We start from the raw sequence: 20732 nt of genomic DNA, 5'->3' as shown, positions 1-20732 counted from the left end.
AACTTAAGTTAACATTGAATTTTCGTGAGTATGACTGTCATACCTATATTTTTTGTTTCTGTTAACCCCTCGAGTTGCATGTCAATTGTCGCTTTGACTTTCCTTTCCGCTTTTCCTCGACAGGGGCGGCTCATTAAAAACGGCGAAAGTTTAGGGCCTACTAAACACTTTTCCCCCGCAAAAGAAAAACACGCACACAGACTTTCTTTTATTTTTTTTTTTGCCAAAAGTAAGGGAGTGTTGGTTGTTATGCGTTTGGCGGCGCAGTTAACATATTCATTTTGTCACACCTCGAAATAAGAGCAAAGACAAAGGGGAAAACCTTGGGGGGAAAAGTCGGAAAAGTCGGAAAAGCTGCTGCTTGGCTTAAGGTGCGTGTCAATGGGCTGATGTGTTTATTTGCCAGGCCAAGCAGCGATAATCGATGTGTGTGACAATTAGGGCCTGGCACAAAAAAAAATTGCATTTTTTTGTCAGCGGGAAAATTCAGATCTTTTCCCTGGAGAAAAGTCTCTTTTGCGAAAAAAGAAAAATGCTTAAGAGCCCTTTGGGGCGCAAAATCGAAGTTGGCGTTGAAAATGAAATTTAATTTTATGACTCATTATTTTACACACGCACACCTCGCACAAAAGGGGGGGGGGCGGGGGGTTGGGGGGCTAAAGACACCCACTCACAAGCGTAGAAAGCACATAAATATCGTTTGCTTGGATAGGAGGCCGTTAAATGAGCTCCGTGAGACATTTTGCGTTCCGCCTCGATTGTCAACAACCCAGCCCAAAAAAGAATCCCCCCCCCTTTAGCCACCCCACCCCGCCCATGTTAAGCCACGTATTTTCCTTGTTTATTTGGCTTATTTATTTCGCCTTGGCTGCTGTCGTTTTATGCACACTTTTACTTTTACTTGCCCTAACAATTGCTATTGTGTCTTCGAGTGTGTGCGTGTGCGGGTGTGTCTGTGTGTATGGTTGTGTGTTGGCGACACTTGTGTGTGCGTCATGCAGGACCCCCTTACTCGGTAATCAGTGGGGAGTCGTGTCTATTTAAATCGAAGCGAAATCAATTTCGGCATTCGCGTTTTATGCACAAGGCAAACATAAAATGCGCGCCTGAAGAGAGCTTAACCTGTGCCCTCTGAACCCTCCCCCTTTTGGGTGACTACCCGTGGAAACCAACCCCCACCCCCCTCAGCCCACTTAAATAACAAGTGGAGCGGGAACAGCAGGCTGAAGTGGTTCCAGTAGCTGATGCATTCACATTTGAGCACATTGTTGACAATTGAAATGTGTTCTGTGTGTGGGTGTGTGTGTGCGCTCGTGTTTGAACTGCTTAACGGCAGACAGGGGCGTCGTTTCCAGGGGGATTCGATTGTGATGGCTGGGAGTGGGCAGGAATCCTGCTGATAATCAAGCTAGAATTACTATTATATTTAGGAAAAATAGTTGTTGATAATTCTTAAATGTATATCTTAAATGACTATTTAAATGAGTGAGTGAACAAAAGGTTTTAAGAATTAAATTTAGCACCCCATTCTTTTGGACTTTGATATTGCATTTTATAAATTGAGTTTTAACAAAAATAATTATGACAAATTACAAATTGATTTGAAGGGTTGGACCTAGGCCAATTCAGGAATACTATTTTACATAAACTCCTCTGTTTGGAAACTAACAAAATGGGTTACATCATTAAAGTTTAAAAAAAAATGAAACTCTAAATTAAAAACTACTACTTATTTTTAATTTTTGGAAAATAGGTAAACGTGTTTAAAATGATAAATGATAATTGAATTCAATTTTTGGAAATTAAAACGTTAAATCTATTAACAATACCTTTTCTCATACATTTTTTTTATACATTTGTAAACACAAATTGTCATGCTTATTAACTTAAACTTAATTTCAGGACGAACACAAAATTTTTGATTTATTTTTTGAGAAATTAGAAAAACTACTACAAAATTTTGAATTTAATTTTTTGGAAATTATAAAAAAGTTACATTGTTAAAAGTTAAAAACTACTGGTACCACAATTTTTCTAAATTTTTATTAGAAATTTTTAAAATTTTTCCTTAAAAATAAAGTACAATTATGTAATACAATAATTGTTGAGAAATATCTAAGGAAAATATGTAAATTGTAATTGCTTAACTGATCGTTTGAATTTGTGATGTCCTAAGTTTTGTTTGATAAATGTTTTTAATTATGTTTTAATATAAATCCATAAATTCAGTTTTCAGTAAATGGACCCTTTTTTGGTGTCACTGTTCAGGCGCCAGCTGTTCCACCTGTGCATGTGTATGACCTTCTGCCTGGCACACCCCCCCCAAACACACCAAAACCCCTTTCCAATTACCTGAGTTTCTATGTGTGTGCTTGCCTGTGCAAAAATAATCGCATTTCCGATTCGCGATTTGTGATTAGCGTGCGATAAACATTCGGCTGGATCCTTTGTGCTGCTTGTTTTCTTTATGCTGCCACCGAATTCTACTTAATCGGGTATATCCCAGACGTACCTTAACCCTCCCCTGGCAACCAGCTCCCCTTAACCTTCCCTCCCCCCGGACTTCTGCTCACTCGGGCATAAATATTACACGTTGATTTCAACTGAATTGGAAACTTTTATTTATTTACTTTCCGCATTCGCATTCTTATTTTGTTCTATTTATTTCTCGCATTTCGAGCGCATTTTGTTCGATTTTTGTTTATGCGGTGATAAAAGTGTGCCACCCATTCCCATTGCCATTCCCATTCCCCCAGCGATGACGACTTGAATTTTCAATTAAAAAAACTTTGCATTGGGGCGTTGAGTTGGGGACATTTCTGAATGGTTATTCATAAGCACGCTGCCGGGCCATGAATCAATGCTAAAAGACCAAAGTCCAAAGTCCAGAAGGGGGTTCAAGGGGTGCAAGAGTGTCTGGCCAAGTGACAGTCATTGTAGCTGAAATTATTCCACTGAAATGTTATCAGTATTCTCTTCAACTTTGGCCCTTTTTGGTGAAGGGTTAGGGGCCTGAGGTTTGCGCTTCAGGTTGGAGAGCGTGAGTGCCAGCACATTTTCCCATGCGTTTTTAGAGCGACAAAATGATTTTCAAAAATTAAACCTACTTGATTTTTAAGATTAAAAAAAAAGTAAATACTAAGCGTTAGTTGGTAATATTTTAAGACATTTGTGTATGTTAAATTTAAAAAGGAATATTCATAATTAAGCAATTTTTATTAACAACCATCTTTTAATTTTCAAAATAACATGAACTAAGTCTTAGATGTGTATTTTATAAACTCAGTTCATAAAAATGATATTGCCAAATAAAAACTTGATTGAAAAAGTTGAACAATTTATTTTAAAACTTAAATGTAACTGGCTTTTCTTTAAGTCTTGGATATTAAACTTCTTAAAGTTATCTGGCTTTTTTTTAAGTCTTGTTGATTATACTTTTTAAAGGTATTTGTGAGAGAAATCAAAATGACATAAAGTGTTTTATTTATTGGAAAGAGGATTAAAACATTTAACCAACTAAATCACAACCTTTTCGTTGGACTTGGAATAAAAGTTAAGCTAAATTAATTTGAATTAATCTTTTGACCCTGTTTTTGCATCAAAAACTAAAGCTAGTTTTCGCTGTCTGAGCAAATATGCTAGAATTCAGCTTCAGTCTTAAGAAATATAATATTTTTTGTATATAAATTTTGTTGTATAAATATTTAATATATTTTTTTATTGCAGTGACTCACGCTGCCATCGCTAAGCGCCTTTGAATAGTTTCATGTTGCTGAAGGAGGCGGCAACATTATCTCCAGCAACATTATTCATTATCGTTTACTAGCTGCCCCGCCCACCGCCCCCCGCCCACGCTGCTTTTGGCCATTTGAAGTCGGCGGTGACATTGCAACAGATACTTCTGCTCTGCCTCAAGTTTGGCTTCCTGCCACTGAAATCAGTGAACACCCCTCACACAACTTAACCTGCCACGCCCATCCACCGCCCACTTTTAAGTCACAACTCTGGACAAAGTTTTGCGTGCTGTGAAAAAATAATAATAAAAGACCGAGTACTACAAAACAGGGCACAGGAAGGCAAAGAAAATAAAAAGAATATAAAATAAATGAAAAGAAAAGAAAAGCCAAGCAAACGCATCTCGATGGGCAGGAAAACTTCCGTTTCGAGTTGTGGCCTGGAAATTGGCAAATCCAATCAAGTGGAAGGATCCCATGGAATACCGTCCAATAAATATGAAATTAATCTGACTGAATATAAGCAGGAAATAGCATTCAAATGGGTTAAAATTAAAATAAATTGTAAGCTAAAATTATAAAAAAATAGGTGCCAAAACCGGTGTAAAATAATTTCCTAAGGCAATTTTACCAAATTTTTAAGTAAAATTAATAAAGCCCTATTAAATCTAAGTAAGTTAAAAATAACTAACTAACTAATTAAATATATCTTTTTTATATATATTTATTTTATTTTAAAGCAAGAATGAATGGCAATTTATGAATAAATTGTATATCAATTTAATATTAAGCTATTGCAAAACTTTTCAATAAGTGGCATTTTTTTTGTGCTTTAAAATATATTTTTAATTTTAATCAGAATTAAAGATTTGTTAATGAGTATATTAAATATATTTAAGCTTAATAATATAAAGTAAAATTTAAGGGGCAACAAGAGTACGAATCCTCACAGATTTTAGAAATTATTGTTGCTGTTGACCATGCAGCTGCAGCATTTCAAAATTCGTATCCTGCGTGCGGACATATCGCCCCGGTTTTTCCCCTTTTCCACCGCTTTTCCACCGCTTTTCCCCCCTTTTCCCACACAGTGTTTCATGGCTGGCACAGTTTGAGCCTTGAATATTTTGCATTTATGCAAAAGGCAGCACAAAAACGAGGATTCTAATGGAAGACGCAGGCCAAGGCGCCATCTGCCACGCCCACTGGGCAAAAAGTTGCAACTTTGTGCTGCGTGCGGTTTTTGCAGTGACATTTTCGTAGATTTCGCTTCGGACCTTAAAGGGGAAAATTTGGGACTTGAAATAAATATACGTATATATAAAAATACATTTTTGTGAATTTATTTTGGCAACCAGTTAGCAGGATACTTGAGTATGCCCTCTCAGCCAAAAGCGAAAGTCTACAAATTTAAAAGAATCTTTTCCCATAAAATAATAATCACTTGGGACTCAAAACCGCAGCCACATTATTAATTGCCCATTTTGTTACGCATCCGAATAGATAATAAGTGGTTATTGCCTAGTTTCGATACTGGGTTTTGCATCCATATCGGGGTTTCTCCCTAAAATCTTTCCGGGAAAATGCGGGGACTCGGGAAAACCAGAATAAGAGACTCCCGCCGAGTTATCAATAAGTCATGAATGGCTTAAGCAAATAATATACAAAATAGTAGTAGGAAAAAGTGGAAATACTAGTTGATGAAAAGAAGGTAACAATAAATCAACAAAGCATATGCATAAATGTTTTTCTCTTTCACAATAAATCAATATAACATATGCATAAAGGTTTTTCTATAAATAAGTTTATTTTATATTTAAGCTAAACAACAGTATAAACTTTGTAATGTTTTTGTTTATTTTGGGTCTGCAATAAAACTAGTAGTAAGCAAAATAGCAATACATTTATACAATTGTTATATCAATAATATCAATTATATCAATTAAGTGCAAGTAAACCGAATTTTTTTTTTTGATTTAGTTCTTGAAATATTTTGTTTGATTTTCTACTTAACCCTTTTTTATATTATATCCATAAAACTTAATGTAATTCAGTCAACATATTTATGTCCTACATAATTTGGTATAACTTATATGCCGTTCAAGTTAACCGAATTTTCTGCTGATTCAGTGCGTTTAATACTTTTGGACTTAGTTCTTGAAATATACTTTATTGAGCCCCTCTACGCAACCTTCTTATCAATCGATGGAATTGCATTTATTTTTAAAATATTCCCCCAGAGAATCGAATCCGGTCACTCTCTGTTTCCCAGCTTTGCGGCCTGATAACTGCTTGCGATTCCAATCGCAAACAAGTGGAGAGATGTGTTGTGTTGTGTTGTGTGTGTGTTTTTTTGGATTTAATGGCTGGCGAATAATTACGAGTGTTATTTTATTTTTATTGAGCGGCGACTGGAAGAGCGACTGGAAGGCAACGGGTTTTCCCGCTTCACGGCAATCATTGAGAATCGATCGATCGAGCGATCGAGCGATCGAACGATCGTGTAATCAATGCAGCTGGAAAAGCCAAGCTCCCCGAGTCTCCGATTCTCCGAGATTCTGAGATTCTGATTCTTTTCATAAATCCGAGGGTCGCGATGCGAGGCCGTCGTTTGCCGTTTGCCAGAGATCAGTTGATTGCCAGCCACCGGGGACTCGAGACACTTCGCCAGCGAGTCGAGAATCAATCAGAGCGTTGAATTGCATTTGATCTAGGAAAATGGCAAAATTGCAGCTCTTGTTTACAACCCTTTTGCTGGGCTTTTTGGGCTCTGAGGCCCAGCAATTTGGCAGTGAGTTGTCTTAGGAAACTAAAAACTGTGGAGTTTTTACCTAAATATAATACCTTCATTTTCCAGAAGCCATCATGCATTTTGGCAACTGCAACTCGGCGGAATTCGGCAGAGGCACCTGCATAGAGAAAAAGGACTGCGATTTCTACGCCGTGGATAAACTCACGGATTTTGCCAGCAAACAACAGTGTTTCTCCCGCCAGCGACCAGATCTGGTAAGTATATAGCAAATACTATATAGTACCAGACATATAGTATTTCCCAGCAAACACGTTTCCCACCATCAACCAGTTTTCACGCTCCGTGGGGATCTTCTTCATTTGCCATATGCTAATTACTGCATTGCCAACTTACTGATAAATTATAATTTATTAGCCTCACGTTTATTGAACACACATACTTCTCTACTGGTAATTATTATTTTGCCACCCTTTGTCTACACATTTCTAGTAACTTTTTGTCATATTAAGCTCAGAGTTTATTACCCAGAAAAAAAGACTTTTAAAATAGCATTACAAAAAATAAAGCTCCTAATTTAGCTTGGTAAAACCAATTAGGTATTGTACAAAACAAGTCTAGGTATTAATATTTAAAATGATTACTTTTGAATACTTTTTTTCACTTTTCTTACACACACTTGACATCAAACTGGAAAGCTATCACATTAAATTTTATAAAGTTGGCAAAATCCGGGCAATGCTTTGTTGGTTTGTGAGAAATAGTTGCACTTAAATATATATGTATATCTATAAATATGAATAAATTCTTTTTTGATTCAGTTCTGGAATTATTTTTTTTTTCAACTTCTATAGTTAACCTTTACTTATTTATATCAATAAACAGTAGTTTAATAAATTCAACCTATTTATGTCTTATATAATCGAGTATTTGCAACCTACATTTCCTTCTTTTTCAGTTATTTAAATACTTTTGTTTTTTTTTTTTGTATTATTTAATGTAGGTATTTATATCAATAAACAGTAGTTTAATAAATTCAACATATTTATGTCTCACATAAATGAGTATTAGTAAACATGAATTTTCTTCTGTTTCAGTAATATAAATACTTTTTTTTTTTTTTTTTTTTTGATTTAGTTTACCCTTTTTTATTCTATCAACCCACTTCCCCTAATTTCGCCACCAGGTTTGTTGTCCCCGCGAGACGAACATCATACCGCAACTGGGTCCTCGGTTCGCGAATGACACCACCGCCGGTGGGGTGAACACCAACACCGGCAACAGCACCCTTATTGTGCCCAGCACCAGTACGCCGTTGAGGCTGGTGGCCCGGACCACGCCACGCCCACCGACGGGCATCGATCAACTGCCCCAGCATCCGTACTGCGGATCGGCCTTCTCGTTCCGCGTGGTGGGTGGCGTGAACACGGGCCTCTTTGAGTTTCCCTGGACCACGCTGCTGGAGTATGAGCTGCTGGGCGGTGGCAAGGACTTTGCCTGCGGGGCCTCCTTCATAGCGCAGCGATGGCTCCTCACGGCGGCCCATTGCATACAGACGCCGGGCAGGAATCTCACGGCGGCAGTGTTGGGCGAATGGAACCAGGACACGGATCCGGATTGCGAGAATAATTTGAGCGGCGTGAGGGAATGTGCTCCACCGCACATTCGCGTGACCATAGATCGCATTCTGCCGCACTCTCAGTACTCGGACAAGACCTATGTGAATGACATAGCTTTGCTGCGATTGTCGCGTCCGGTGAACTGGCTGCAAATGCAGTATTTAGAACCTGTTTGCCTGCCGCCACAAAGGGGCCGGAATGCCAATCGACTGGTGGGCTCAGCTGCAGATGTTTCCGGCTGGGGCCGAACGGAGTCGAGTGGCAGCAGCAAGATCAAGAGGAAGGCCATGCTGCATGTTCAGCCGCAGGATCAGTGCCAGGAGGCCTTCCTCAAGGAGTCCAAGATCGAGCTGACGGACAACCAAATGTGTGCTGGCGGTGAAATCGGCGTGGATTCGTGCAGCGGCGATTCCGGTGGACCACTCACCGTGGAGGCCAACACCCCGCGGGGCAATCGATATGTCTATCTGGCCGGAGTGGTCTCCTTTGGCAGGGACCACTGTGGCACGGCCCTCTTCTCGGGGGTCTACACTCGGGTCAGCAGCTACATGGACTGGATCGAGGACACCATCAGGGCCAACCGCATTTGAGCAAGCGAATACACCCATATACCCATATTGTGACATTCGAGGACATTAAAAACGAATTTTTTTGATATTTATTATAATTTTTTTTATTTAAATCGCTTTGTGGAGAAAGAAGCCTAAATGATATTACTATTGGATAAATACCAAAATGAGATGAAATCTAAAAAATAAATTTAAAATATTGAAATACATTAATACACCCAGAGAAACAGCAGGGTAAATACAAATATTTGCACTTTGAATTAAATATTATTGGAAATATTTTAGCCCCGAGGGGAGTGTGCTACACTTTAATTTTTATTTTTAGGTATGAAAACATGTAGTTTAAACTTAAAAAATGATTTGTGTTGTCTCAATTAAATGAACTTCATTTGACTTTTGCTAATTTGGAAATAAAAATATATGCAAGTGCATTCATATTTGCTATATTTTTCTCTTTTATTAAAAGAAATGTGCGCAGCAAAGTTAGTGTAGCAAAACATGCTTCTCTAAAGAAAAACAAAATTTATTCAGAAGTTAAATTAAATCTAAAATGATTTATGTCATAATATTTTTATGGCATGGGATGAATTATCTCTTATAAATCTCTGAATATTTTACAATTATATTGAGTATAAATATTTGTTATTCTTTTATAAAAAACAAATATGCACTGCAAAATAATGGTATAGCAAAAATGCCTCAAATGCTTAATCAAATTTAATAAATTTATTAATTCACTTATGGTACTTAAACATTATAAGGATTTTTGTTATATTGTAAAATAGCTTCTGTGATTCTTTTTGTCACGCAGAAGAACAGAAAAAATTCCATACCTTTGATTGATCTTTTTCCGACTCCCTTACAAATTTGCAGACAATGACGTTCTATATAGTACAAACTACGGTCTATTGGCAACAGTGCATATGAAATGATGAGGCAGCTACCTGAGGTATTTCCCCGTTGAAGTTTTCCCTCTCTTTTTATTTGTCTGGCTTGTGGGTCGTCACATCAATGACGTCACTGATTTCCGGCGTGCAATTTGCAAAGCATGTCCACACAATCTCGATTTCTGTTTCAGATTAAACTGTTTGCTCATGACACCAAAAGGCTTAAAATGATGATGAGCTATACAGGTTTATTTCTCTGATAGAAACCGCTTTCTGTTTCTCAGATTTTGTAGATTTATTAGATTCTCCGACAATCTAAGTACCATGCAGCTTATCTGAGTCGTTCAAATCGAACAGAAGCAAATACAAGGTTTGTTAAGATCTCAAAATGTAAAAATATTCCTTTAAGCAAATGGTATTTCTTTCTTTTCCTACTGATATTTAAATATTTAATACTATTACTAAGTAAATAGCTAAATGAATGTGTGGTCTACAATTCTAAGAGAATAATAATCCCTGTTTTACAAGGAATAAACCAGTCATCTATAGATTTCATTTTTATATGACTCTGATCTTTGGTATTTTAGAGAACTCTAACCTTGACAATTTGAGTTAGACAATAATTAAGTTAATAATTATTTGTTTTTGTTATACTACAGTTAAATAATTTCTTAATTTTTTAGCTTAACGCCAATACTGATTTACTTGTTGTTTCAATTGATTTGATTGCATAATTTTTTCTTAGGTATTTTAATTCTTTGGTATTTTAGAGAAGCACTTTGACAAATTTAAACGAAATAAATTTGTACTTGATATCATACAGTTATTTAACCTTAATACAGTACTTTTTAGCATTTCTCCTTGTTTTTAAATTTATCTAATTGCATATTTGAACCACATTTATTTAGTTATGTTTGTTAATTTATTCAGCTAAACTTAGTTTTGTTAATTCATAATCAACAATTAATCTGGTTGTTTTACATTTTTGGGTAGATCTAGAATACTTACGTTTTCCTGGCTCAAAAAATATTCCAATATATTGCAAATACCATGCCATTCTACTTTTTGTACAAATATCTTTTTCAGGCCAAAGCAAACAATGGTGGTAATAATAGGTTTAAGCAAACATTGGGGGTAATTCTTTTTTTTATCTTTATCGACAACAGTTTATTACTTATCATTGTTACCAGCTACAAAATAAATAATGTAATAAATACTTCGACGGTCACATTGTGACGCAACTACGACTAAAATAAGTTAGCTTACGGATTAGTTTGGAAAACACAAATAAAAAAAAAAAGAGTAAATATAGGGGGGGGGGGAGATTGTTCCGGCAAATTGCTGACGTTTAGTTGCTGCGTCCGAAGATGACGGCCCGGCGACACCGATCCCGGTGGTCCCTCATTTTTCCGGCCGGACACGGCCGCGTCAGTTTCCGGGACACGAGGAGCTGGCCGGTGAGTGTCCGGCTGTGCGGACTGTAGAAGACCAGGCGCCGCGCTTCCGCCGTCGACGAACTGCGGGCCAAGATCAGAGTGAGCAACACAAAGGTCAGGATCAGCAGGCGATGGAGTTGCATTTTTACTTGGTATTTATCGTTGATTTTTGTAACTGGATCTATTCCGTTCTGGTTGTATTTTGCGTAAGTTCGATCCGCTGCGAGTCGCTTTTATGACTGCGCCTGCTCTCCGGTGTTGTGCCCGCCGATATTCAACGGCGATAGCCAAAGACGGCGACCGCCGGCCCGCAAATCGATAAGATAAGCCCCCCAAAGGCATTCCGCTGGCACGCGATAAGATATTACCCATGTACTGCACACAAATGTATGCACTGACAAAAAAACTGAACTGTCAAAATATATATCTTACTATTGAAATGCTAATTTTACTTTAAGCTATTTTCAATAATTTTTTTTTTCAATTAAAAATTGAAAATTTAATTGAAAATTCAATTGAAACCAAAATAGTATATGTAATATTTAAATTAAATATTAAATTTAAAATTATTTATATAAATATAAGATTTGAAATAGTTCCCATTAAATGAATTTTACTCAAGTTAAGTTATTTTCAATAACTGGAAAAATTTAATTTAAACTTTTTTTTATTTTGAAGATGCAGATACATAAAAAATACAAAAAAAACGTTTTAAAAACACGTCTATTACGGCTTAATTTCTGGCTGTTCCTTAGAAAAAAGGTCTCGGCGGGTTAACTGCATTAGAAGTTAACAATAAAAATTATGTGTTTCAGTTAAGACCACAAACAAAACTAAACTATAAATGTAAATTATATTTTTTACAGACATTTTCACAAAAAAATGCTTATATTGGTAAATATTTCTGGACGTTTTTGTACCAGTGTACAATGTGCCCATTGTCTGTGGGTCGCCCCTGGATCGCCCCCACATTAAAGTACTCCGATTCCATTGGCTGCTATTTTCGATCCTCGTAATGACGAAAGCGCGCTGGAATTTACGAGTGTAGTAGAATTCCACTGTCGTGCGTCGATGCGACAGCCCCGTTTAGCCAGAAGTCAGCAGAAGAGGGCAACAGGGCACCTCGTCACCGGGTGGATCACTGACCAGACCACTTATCTCATGACGCCCCATCCGGTCGCCAGCTGTCAAATATCTTCTATCTAGTCCATGCCCAAGTCAGCCTGAAAATATGCACTGTTGCCCACTCGAGAATGGTGTAGAATTCAGAACTCGACTTGTCGAAAGCGGGGAAGTAAGATTCAAATGTTTCGTAAATAAATAAAATCGAATGGCACTCACAGCCAACAAATTTTCAATTTGTCGAATTTTCGCAAAAAATTATAACAAAATGGTCAGAAAATCCATTTTTGGAAAAACGCTTTTTAAAATTCGGGTTTTGCATCAAAACAAAATATATTTTTCTCAATCTTTCGGAGATGGATAGTCTAGGTTGCCAGCTTTACAAAACAGCAACGTTTATGGTTATGCCTTTTATTTTTGCCATTTCAAAATTCGGTTTTTGTTTCAAAACAAAATCGATGGTCGATGGTTTACCAGGGACGAAAAATCCCAAAAAACACATTAAAAAATTAGTTTTTGGGTCAAAACCCTGGGAAATAACGGTCAAATGTTGGAATGTCATACACCGTTGAATTCGTAATAAAATTTCCAATCGAATGGCATTCACAGTTAAAATTTTTTCAGATTGTCAAATTTCTGCAACAAGTGATGATGTACCCCCTCCCAAAAAACACATTAAAAACTTAGTTTTTGGGTCAAAACCCTGGGAAATAACGGTCAAATGTTGGAATGTCATACACCGTTGAATTCGTAATAAAATTTCCAACTGTGGCATTCACAGTTAAAATTTTTTCAGATTGTCAAATTTCTGCAAAAATGATGATGTACCCCCTTACAAAAAAGTCAGAAATTTGGACATAAATAAATTTTTCAGAAAACGTTTTTCAAAATTCCATTTTTTTGTCAAAACTAAATTAATTGTTTTCAATCGATCAGGGATGGATGTCATAGGTTGCCAGCTGTTCAAAATAGCAACTCTTTTGACTTTGGGTCTTATTTAGGCAAAGTTACAACAAAAAGACTCTTCAGAAATAATTTTGTTTGAAAAATCTCGAAAAATCCCAAAAAACACATTAAAAACTTAGTTTTTGGGTCAAAACCCTGGGAAAAAATGGTCAAATGTTGGAATGTCATACACCGTTGAATTTGTAATAAAATTTCCAATCGAATGGCATTCACAGTTAAAATTTTTTCAGATTGTCAAATTTCTGCAAAAAATGATGATGTACCCCCTTACAAAAAAGTCAGAAATTTGGACATAGATAAATTTTTCAAAAAACGTTTTTCAAAATTCGGTTTTTTTGTCAAAACTAAATAAATTGTTTTCAATTGATCAGGGATGGATGGCATAGTTTGCCAGCTGTTCAAAATAGCAACTCTTTTGACTTTGGGTCTTATTTAGGCAAAGTTACAACAAAAAGACTCTTCAGAAATAATTTTGTTTGAAAATCGGCAAAAATCCCAAAAAACACATTAAAAACTTGGTTTTTGTGTCAAAACCCTGGGAAATAACGGTCAAATGTTGGAATGTCATACACCGTTGAATTCGTAATAAAATTTCCAATCGAATGGCATTCACAGTTAAAATTTTTTCAGATTGTCAAATTTCTGCAAAAAATGATGATGTACCCCCTTACAAAAAAGTCAGAAATTTGGACATAGATAAATTTTTCAAAAAACATTTTTCAAAATTCGGTTTTTTTGTCAAAACTAAATAAATTGTTTTCAATTGATCAGGGATGGATGGCATAGGTTGCCAGCTGTTCAAAATAGCAACTCTTTTGACTTTGGGTCTTATTTAGGCAAAGTTACAACAAAAAGACTCTTCAGAAATAATTTTGTTTGAAAAATCTCGAAAAATCCCAAAAAACACATTAAAAACTTAGTTTTTGGGTCAAAACCCTGGGAAATAACGGTCAAATGTTGGAATGTCATACACCGTTGAATTCGTAATAAAATTTCCAATCGAATGGCATTCACAGTTAAAATTTTTTCAGATTGTCAAATTTCTGCAAAAAATGATGATGTACCCCCTTACAAAAAAGTCAGAAATTTGGACATAAATAAATTTTTCAGAAAACGTTTTTCAAAATTCCATTTTTTTGTCAAAACTAAATTAATTGTTTTCAATCGATCAGGGATGGATGTCATAGGTTGCCAGCTGTTCAAAATAGCAACTCTTTTGACTTTGGGTCTTATTTAGGCAAAGTTACAACAAAAAGACTCTTCAGAAATAATTTTGTTTGAAAAATCTCGAAAAATCCCAAAAAACACATTAAAAACTTAGTTTTTGGGTCAAAACCCTGGGAAAAAATGGTCAAATGTTGGAATGTCATACACCGTTGAATTTGTAATAAAATTTCCAATCGAATGGCATTCACAGTTAAAATTTTTTCAGATTGTCAAATTTCTGCAAAAAATGATGATGTACCCCCTTACAAAAAAGTCAGAAATTTGGACATAGATAAATTTTTCAAAAAACGTTTTTCAAAATTCGGTTTTTTTGTCAAAACTAAATAAATTGTTTTCAATTGATCAGGGATGGATGGCATAGTTTGCCAGCTGTTCAAAATAGCAACTCTTTTGACTTTGGGTCTTATTTAGGCAAAGTTACAACAAAAAGACTCTTCAGAAATAATTTTGTTTGAAAATCGGCAAAAATCCCAAAAAACACATTAAAAACTTGGTTTTTGTGTCAAAACCCTGGGAAATAACGGTCAAATGTTGGAATGTCATACACCGTTGAATTCGTAATAAAATTTCCAATCGAATGGCATTCACAGTTAAAATTTTTTCAGATTGTCAAATTTCTGCAAAAAATGATGATGTACCCCCTTACAAAAAAGTCAGAAATTTGGACATAGATAAATTTTTCAAAAAACATTTTTCAAAATTCGGTTTTTTTTGTCAAAACTAAATAAATTGTTTTCAATTGATCAGGGATGGATGGCATAGTTTGCCAGCTGTTCAAAATAGCAACTCTTTTGACTTTGGGTCTTATTTAGGCAAAGTTACAACAAAAAGACTCTTCAGAAATAATTTTGTTTGAAAATCGGCAAAAATCCCAAAAAACACATTAAAAACTTGGTTTTTGTGTCAAAACCCTGGGAAATAACGGTCAAATGTTGGAATGTCATACACCGTTGAATTCGTAATAAAATTTCCAATCGAATGGCATTCACAGTTAAAATTTTTTCAGATTGTCAAATTTCTGCAAAAAATGATGATGTACCCCCTTACAAAAAAGTCAGAAATTTGGACATAGATAAATTTTTCAAAAAACATTTTTCAAAATTCGGTTTTTTTGTCAAAACTAAATAAATTGTTTTCAATTGATCAGGGATGGATGGCATAGGTTGCCAGCTGTTCAAAATAGCAACTCTTTTGACTTTGGGTCTTATTTAGGCAAAGTTACAACAAAAAGACTCTTCAGAAATAATTTTGTTTGAAAATCGGCAAAAATCCCAAAAAACACATTAAAAACTTGGTTTTTGTGTCAAAACCCTGGGAAATAACGGTCAAATGTTGGAATGTCATACACCGTTGAATTCGTAATAAAATTTCCAATCGAATGGCATTCACAGTTAAAATTTTTTCAGATTGTCAAATTTCTGCAAAAAATGATGATGTACCCCCTTACAAAAAAGTCAGAAATTTGGACATAAATAAATTTTTCAGAAAACGTTTTTCAAAATTCCATTTTTTTGTCAAAACTAAATTAATTGTTTTAAATTGATCAGGGATGGATGGCATAGGTTGCCAGCTGTTCAAAATTGCAACTCTTTTGACTTTGGGTCTTATTTTGGCAAAGTTACAACAAAAAAACTCTTCAGAAATAATTTTGTTTGAAAAATCGCCAAAAATCCCAAAAAACACATTAAAACTTGGTTTTTGTGTCAAAACCCTGGAAAATAATGGTCAAATGTTGGAATGTCATACACCGTTGAATTCGTAATAAAATTTCCAATCAAGTGGCATTCACAGTTAAAATTTTTTCAGATTGTCAAATTTCTGCAAAAAATGATGATGTACCCCCTTACAAAAAAGTCAAAAATTTGGACATAAATAAATTTTTCAAAAAACGTTTTTCAAAATTCCATTTTTTTGTCAAAACTAAATTAATTGTTTTCAATCGATCAGGGATGGATGGCATAGGTTGCCAGCTGTTCAAAATAGCTACTCTTTTGACTTTGGGTCTTATTTAGGCAAAGTTACAACAAAAAGACTCTTCAGAAATAATTTTGTTTGAAAAATCTCGAAAAATCCCAAAAAACACATTAAAAACTTAGTTTTTGGGTCAAAACCCTGGGAAATAACGGTCAAATGTTGGAATGTCATACACCGTTGAATTAGTAATAAAATTTCCAATCGAATGGCATTCACAGTTAAAATTTTTTCAGATTGTCAAATTTCTGCAAAAAATGATGATGTACCCCCTTACAAAAAAGTCAAAATTTGGACATAAATAAATTTTTCAAAAAACGTTTTTCAAAATTCCATTTTTTTGTCAAAACTAAATTAATTGTTTTCAATTGATCAGGGATGGATGGCATAGGTTGCCAGCTGTTCAAAATAGCAACTCTTTTGACTTTGGGTCTTATTTTGGCAAAGTTACAACAAAAAGTCTCTTCAGAAATAATTTTGTTTGAAAAATCGCCAAAAATCCCAAAAAACACATTAAAAACTTGGTTTTTGTGTCAAAACCCTGGGAAAGAATGGTCAAATGTTGGAATGTCATACACCGTTGAATTCGTAATAAAATTTCCAATCGAATGGCATTCACAGCTAAAATTTTTTCAGATTGTCAAATTTCTTCAAAAAATGATGATGTACCCCCTTACAAAAAAGTCAGAAATTTGGACATAAATAAAGTTTTCAAAAAACGTTTTTCAAAATTCGGTTTTCATGTCAAAACTAAATTAATTATTTTCAATCGATCAGGGATGGATCGCATAGGTTGCCAGCTGTTCAAAATAGCAACTCTTTTGATTTTGGGTCTTATTTTGGCAAAGTTACAACAAAAAGACTCTTCAGAAATAATTTTGTTTGAAAAATCGCCAAAAATCCCAAAAAACACATTAAAAACTTGGTTTTTGTGTCAAAACCCTGGGAAATAATGGTCAAATGTTGGAATGTCATACACCGTTGAATTCGTAATAAAATTTCCAATCGAATGGCATTCACAGTTAAAAATTTTTCAGATTGTCAAATTTCTGCACAAAATGATGATGTACCCCCTTACAAAAAATTCAGAAATTTGGACATAAATAAATTTTTCAAAAAACGTTTTTCAAAATTCCATTTCTTTGTCAAAACTAAATTAATTGTTTTCAATCGATCAGGGATGGATGTCATAGGTTGCCAGCTGTTCAAAATAGCAACTCTTTTGACTTTGGGTCTTATTTTGGCAAAGTTACAACGAAAAGACTCTTTCAGAAATAATTTGGTTTGAAAAATCGGCAAAAATCCCAAAAAACACATTAAAAACTAGGTTTTTGTGTCAAAACCCTGGGTAATAATGGTCAAAAGTTGCAATGTCATGCACCGTTGAATTCGACATAAAATTTCCAATCGAAAACTTTTGAGATCTTTTTTTTTTGATAAATCTCCAAAAAACTTAAAAACACAACATAGCCGCCGATAATTAAATAGAGATTAAAATTAAGTTAAATTAAGTTAAAACAGTGGTGTTAAGGTCTATTCCTCTAATCCAGCACCTCTTGAGCAGTTGTGAAATCGGAACTTCATTCAGTAATTGAGTCCAACGCCGCTGACATGTCGATAAGCGGTTTGATGAATCTGAATCGAAGCCGAGTCATCTGATTAGATGCCAATTTCAGTCCAGCCCCTCCGCCAACTGCTACGTCAGTGCAGGTACAAAGTTTGCCAATATGTATTGGCCGACATGTAATACATAAATATTTCCCGATCTTTGCGAGCAGTTTGGCACATTCGAGCGATCGATTTATGGATACACCCATTATTGCTCTGACGCATAAAAAAGTACGTTTATTCGCAGTGAATGAAGGAGGGATTAGGAGAATTGATGGGGCAGAACTTGGTTATCAAAGTTTAGCAAAAAACATGTATATCATGACTTGCATTTTAAGAAAAAATGTTAATTGATTTGAGAGTGAATAGGTTTACTGAATTATGGTAATATGTTCAAACTTATGATGGAAATATTTTAATATTATTTATATAAAATGTAGGCTACTTAAAATTCTTAACTTATTTTTGTCGTTGATCAATAGCAAAAACAAAATGAGGCAATTATAATAAAAGATTGCTAATATTTGGAAGGGTTTTGTTTTTATTATTAATTGGCTAAATTTTGTGTAAATTTATTGCTAAGTTAGTAACTCCATTTGGTGTAAATTTATTAATAATTTATTGTATAATAAATTTATATTATTTAGCTTTTATCTGTGTAAGTTCATATTTAGTTTGAAATAAACTTGTATTCTTTAGCTTTATTTTATTTAAAAGAAAAATATAAGTTAGTTTTTATATGTTTATCTATATTTATTAGTTATTTTAAATAGATGAGTAAATTAAAACAGTCTGACTTCTTTCTGGGATCATTGGCTTAAATTAGCTAGGAATATAATCAAAATAAACCAAATTAACGACATCTACCTATCAAAAACAACAATTAAAATGCGCTACTTGATATAATCTTGCTTAGAAAACCATAACAGCGATATAAATTAAAGCGAAAAGAGTCATGGGCCACCACCTGTTGCAGGTGATACCGATTAATGCCCAATAATTGCGTTTGCGTCTAGTCGGCATTATAATTGTTAAATCAAATATTTCCGATTCCACTCGAGGAGCTGATATCATAAACGCTATTATAGAAATCCCCAGCGTAGAGAATATTTAAATGATAAGATACACCGAAAAAAATGGAATAGTTAAAATAAATAAATTAATATTGACTTCAAATAATACATATTAAATTATATTATTAAATAGGATGCATGTTAAATTGCATGATTGCATACGCTTGAAGTTTCAGATATTAAAATCAACTACCCAAGAAGGTAAATAAAATGTATTTATAATTATTTAAAATCACTTAAAACCGCAATGTATGAAATATAATTTAATTGAGTACAAAATTATTGGATTTAATGCGTTTTTTATTAGTGTGCTGTCGAAATTCCGCATTGCAGCGCGACCTTCAATGGAATGCAGCTAAAAACTAATTAACTATCAATCGCAATTCACGCAGCATGCCAAAGCAGCAAAAATGAACACTTGAATTCAACAGTGGGTGGGTTGGTTTTTATTATTAATATTATTATTATTAGAATGTATAGCGTGCGAGGCAGATAAATAGCATAAATAAATAGGGTATTTTTGTTGAGAGAGTGCCGAGATTCGTTCGATGATGATGGCTGATTCTTCACTTCGGATCAGCATGGATCACTTTCGGTTCAGCAGCGCACGCCATCTGCAAGAGACAGTTATGAGTTGTGATGTTATAGCACTGCCATGGAGGTGACGCACTCGGCGTATACGTAATGCGTATACGTGATGGTAACGTGATATAGTACCTGCATTGTAGGAAATGATGCGCCGGCAATTGCCGCGATGATCGATCATATGGCACTGGGGGCATGCCTTCTCCATGCCATGTGTGGCCAGAATCTGGCCGCGATGGATGCCATTCGGTTTCAGGAAGATCACGCGACGGGATTCACTGGGCGTGGGCGCACAGAACACGATCACGGCCCAAAAACACAACGAATAAAGCAGCAGCTGGTGCATGGACATCTTCACACTCTCTTTTCTATATATAATATATTATAAGGGCGCGATTTGACAAAAAAAAAGGAGGTTGAGCTAAGCAAGTGGCTTGCTCCAGTGCCGGCAGTTAACTGATTTTATACGAGTTTTGGGTAGCACCTCTTAACTGCTCTCCATCGAGTTGATAAACAGCCCGGCCACAGGGTGCTCTCGCCTTTCTTGGGCCCCAAAAAGAGCCATGGATTTCCCCCCAAAGGCGACTCATCACCCTGTTTCTGAATCTTATCTTGCCCTCCATGCCGTTTGCAATCTGTGTGTAGTAATTGAGTGGCCCAGCCAGCACACTGATTTCGATTCCCGCCCGATGCCAATGGAAAGTCGCTCGGTTGCCGACCGAATGGGTTTTGTATCGGTGTCGGTTTCGGTTTCGGTTTCGGTGTCGGTGTTGGTGTCGGTGTCTACTACTGAGCCACAGGTAACCAAACCCAAAACCCAAAACCCAAAACCCAAAACCAAAAACCCAAAGCCCGGACCCGATAATATCATCATCGGTGAGCCCCATTGCATTTGGATAGGACGTAACCACCCAATTTATAGGGAAATTGGAAGAAGGGTTCTTTACTGAAGATAGAACAGGGGATTTTTCGACGCTCTTCTCAGAAGTTTATATGATTTTACTCAAACTACCCTATCTAGAAATTTAAAAACATTAAACTCAAAAGAAGCGTAGGAAAATAAGCTCATAATAAAACTAATAATGTAAACAACAGGATAAAAATATTTTATTTGTTGCATTTAATGTAATATATATTATATATATAAATATTTATATGCGTAGACCAAAAATATAACAAAATAATCAGT

The 20732-nt window shown here is 35.3% G+C and overlaps 2 protein-coding genes across 3 annotated transcripts; one reads left to right on the top strand and one right to left on the bottom strand.

Moving 5' to 3' along the window:
- The first annotated feature begins 6205 nt into the window (after positions 1-6205).
- LOC128265231 (serine protease easter) lies at positions 6206-8881 on the top strand. Its single transcript, XM_053001109.1, has 3 exons — positions 6206-6522; positions 6589-6737; positions 7667-8881. Exons 1-3 carry the CDS (start codon positions 6450-6452, stop codon positions 8687-8689), a joined length of 1245 nt encoding a protein of 414 aa, XP_052857069.1. The 5' UTR covers positions 6206-6449; the 3' UTR covers positions 8690-8881.
- Positions 8882-10524: 1643 nt separating this feature from the next.
- LOC128265226 (uncharacterized) lies at positions 10525-20579 on the bottom strand. Of its 2 annotated transcripts, none has more exons than XM_053001103.1 (2): positions 19676-20579; positions 10525-11139 (listed from the first exon to the last, which is right to left on the bottom strand). In XM_053001103.1, exons 1-2 carry the CDS (start codon positions 19893-19895, stop codon positions 10904-10906), a joined length of 456 nt encoding a protein of 151 aa, XP_052857063.1. In that variant the 5' UTR covers positions 19896-20579; the 3' UTR covers positions 10525-10903. The 2 variants fall into 2 exon arrangements, with proteins under 2 accessions (XP_052857063.1, XP_052857062.1); XM_053001102.1 differs by lacking the exon at positions 10525-11139 and adding an exon at positions 19382-19572.
- Between the last annotated feature and the right edge of the window lie 153 nt (positions 20580-20732).

The sequence above is a fragment of the Drosophila gunungcola genome, unplaced genomic scaffold (genome assembly GCF_025200985.1).
Source record: "Drosophila gunungcola strain Sukarami unplaced genomic scaffold, Dgunungcola_SK_2 000103F, whole genome shotgun sequence".
Lineage (NCBI taxonomy): Eukaryota > Metazoa > Arthropoda > Insecta > Diptera > Drosophilidae > Drosophila > Drosophila gunungcola.
This window is presented reverse-complemented; position numbering and strand designations above follow the sequence as displayed.

Bases quoted from the DNA above. Each gene is read 5' to 3' on its own strand.
- LOC128265231 (XM_053001109.1), top strand. From the start codon at position 6,450: ATGGCAAAATTGCAGCTCTTGTTTACAACCCTTTTGCTGGGCTTTTTG. The intron at 6,523-6,588 runs GTGAGTTGTCTT...TTCATTTTCCAG, and splicing joins TGAGGCCCAGCAATTTGGCA to AAGCCATCATGCATTTTGGC. The intron at 6,738-7,666 runs GTAAGTATATAG...TTTCGCCACCAG, and splicing joins CCCGCCAGCGACCAGATCTG to GTTTGTTGTCCCCGCGAGAC.
- LOC128265226 (XM_053001103.1), bottom strand. From the start codon at position 19,895: ATGTCCATGCACCAGCTGCTGCTTTATTCGTTGTGTTTTTGGGCCGTG. The intron at 11,140-19,675 runs GTACTATATCAC...ATAAATACCAAG, and splicing joins CATCATTTCCTACAATGCAG to TAAAAATGCAACTCCATCGC.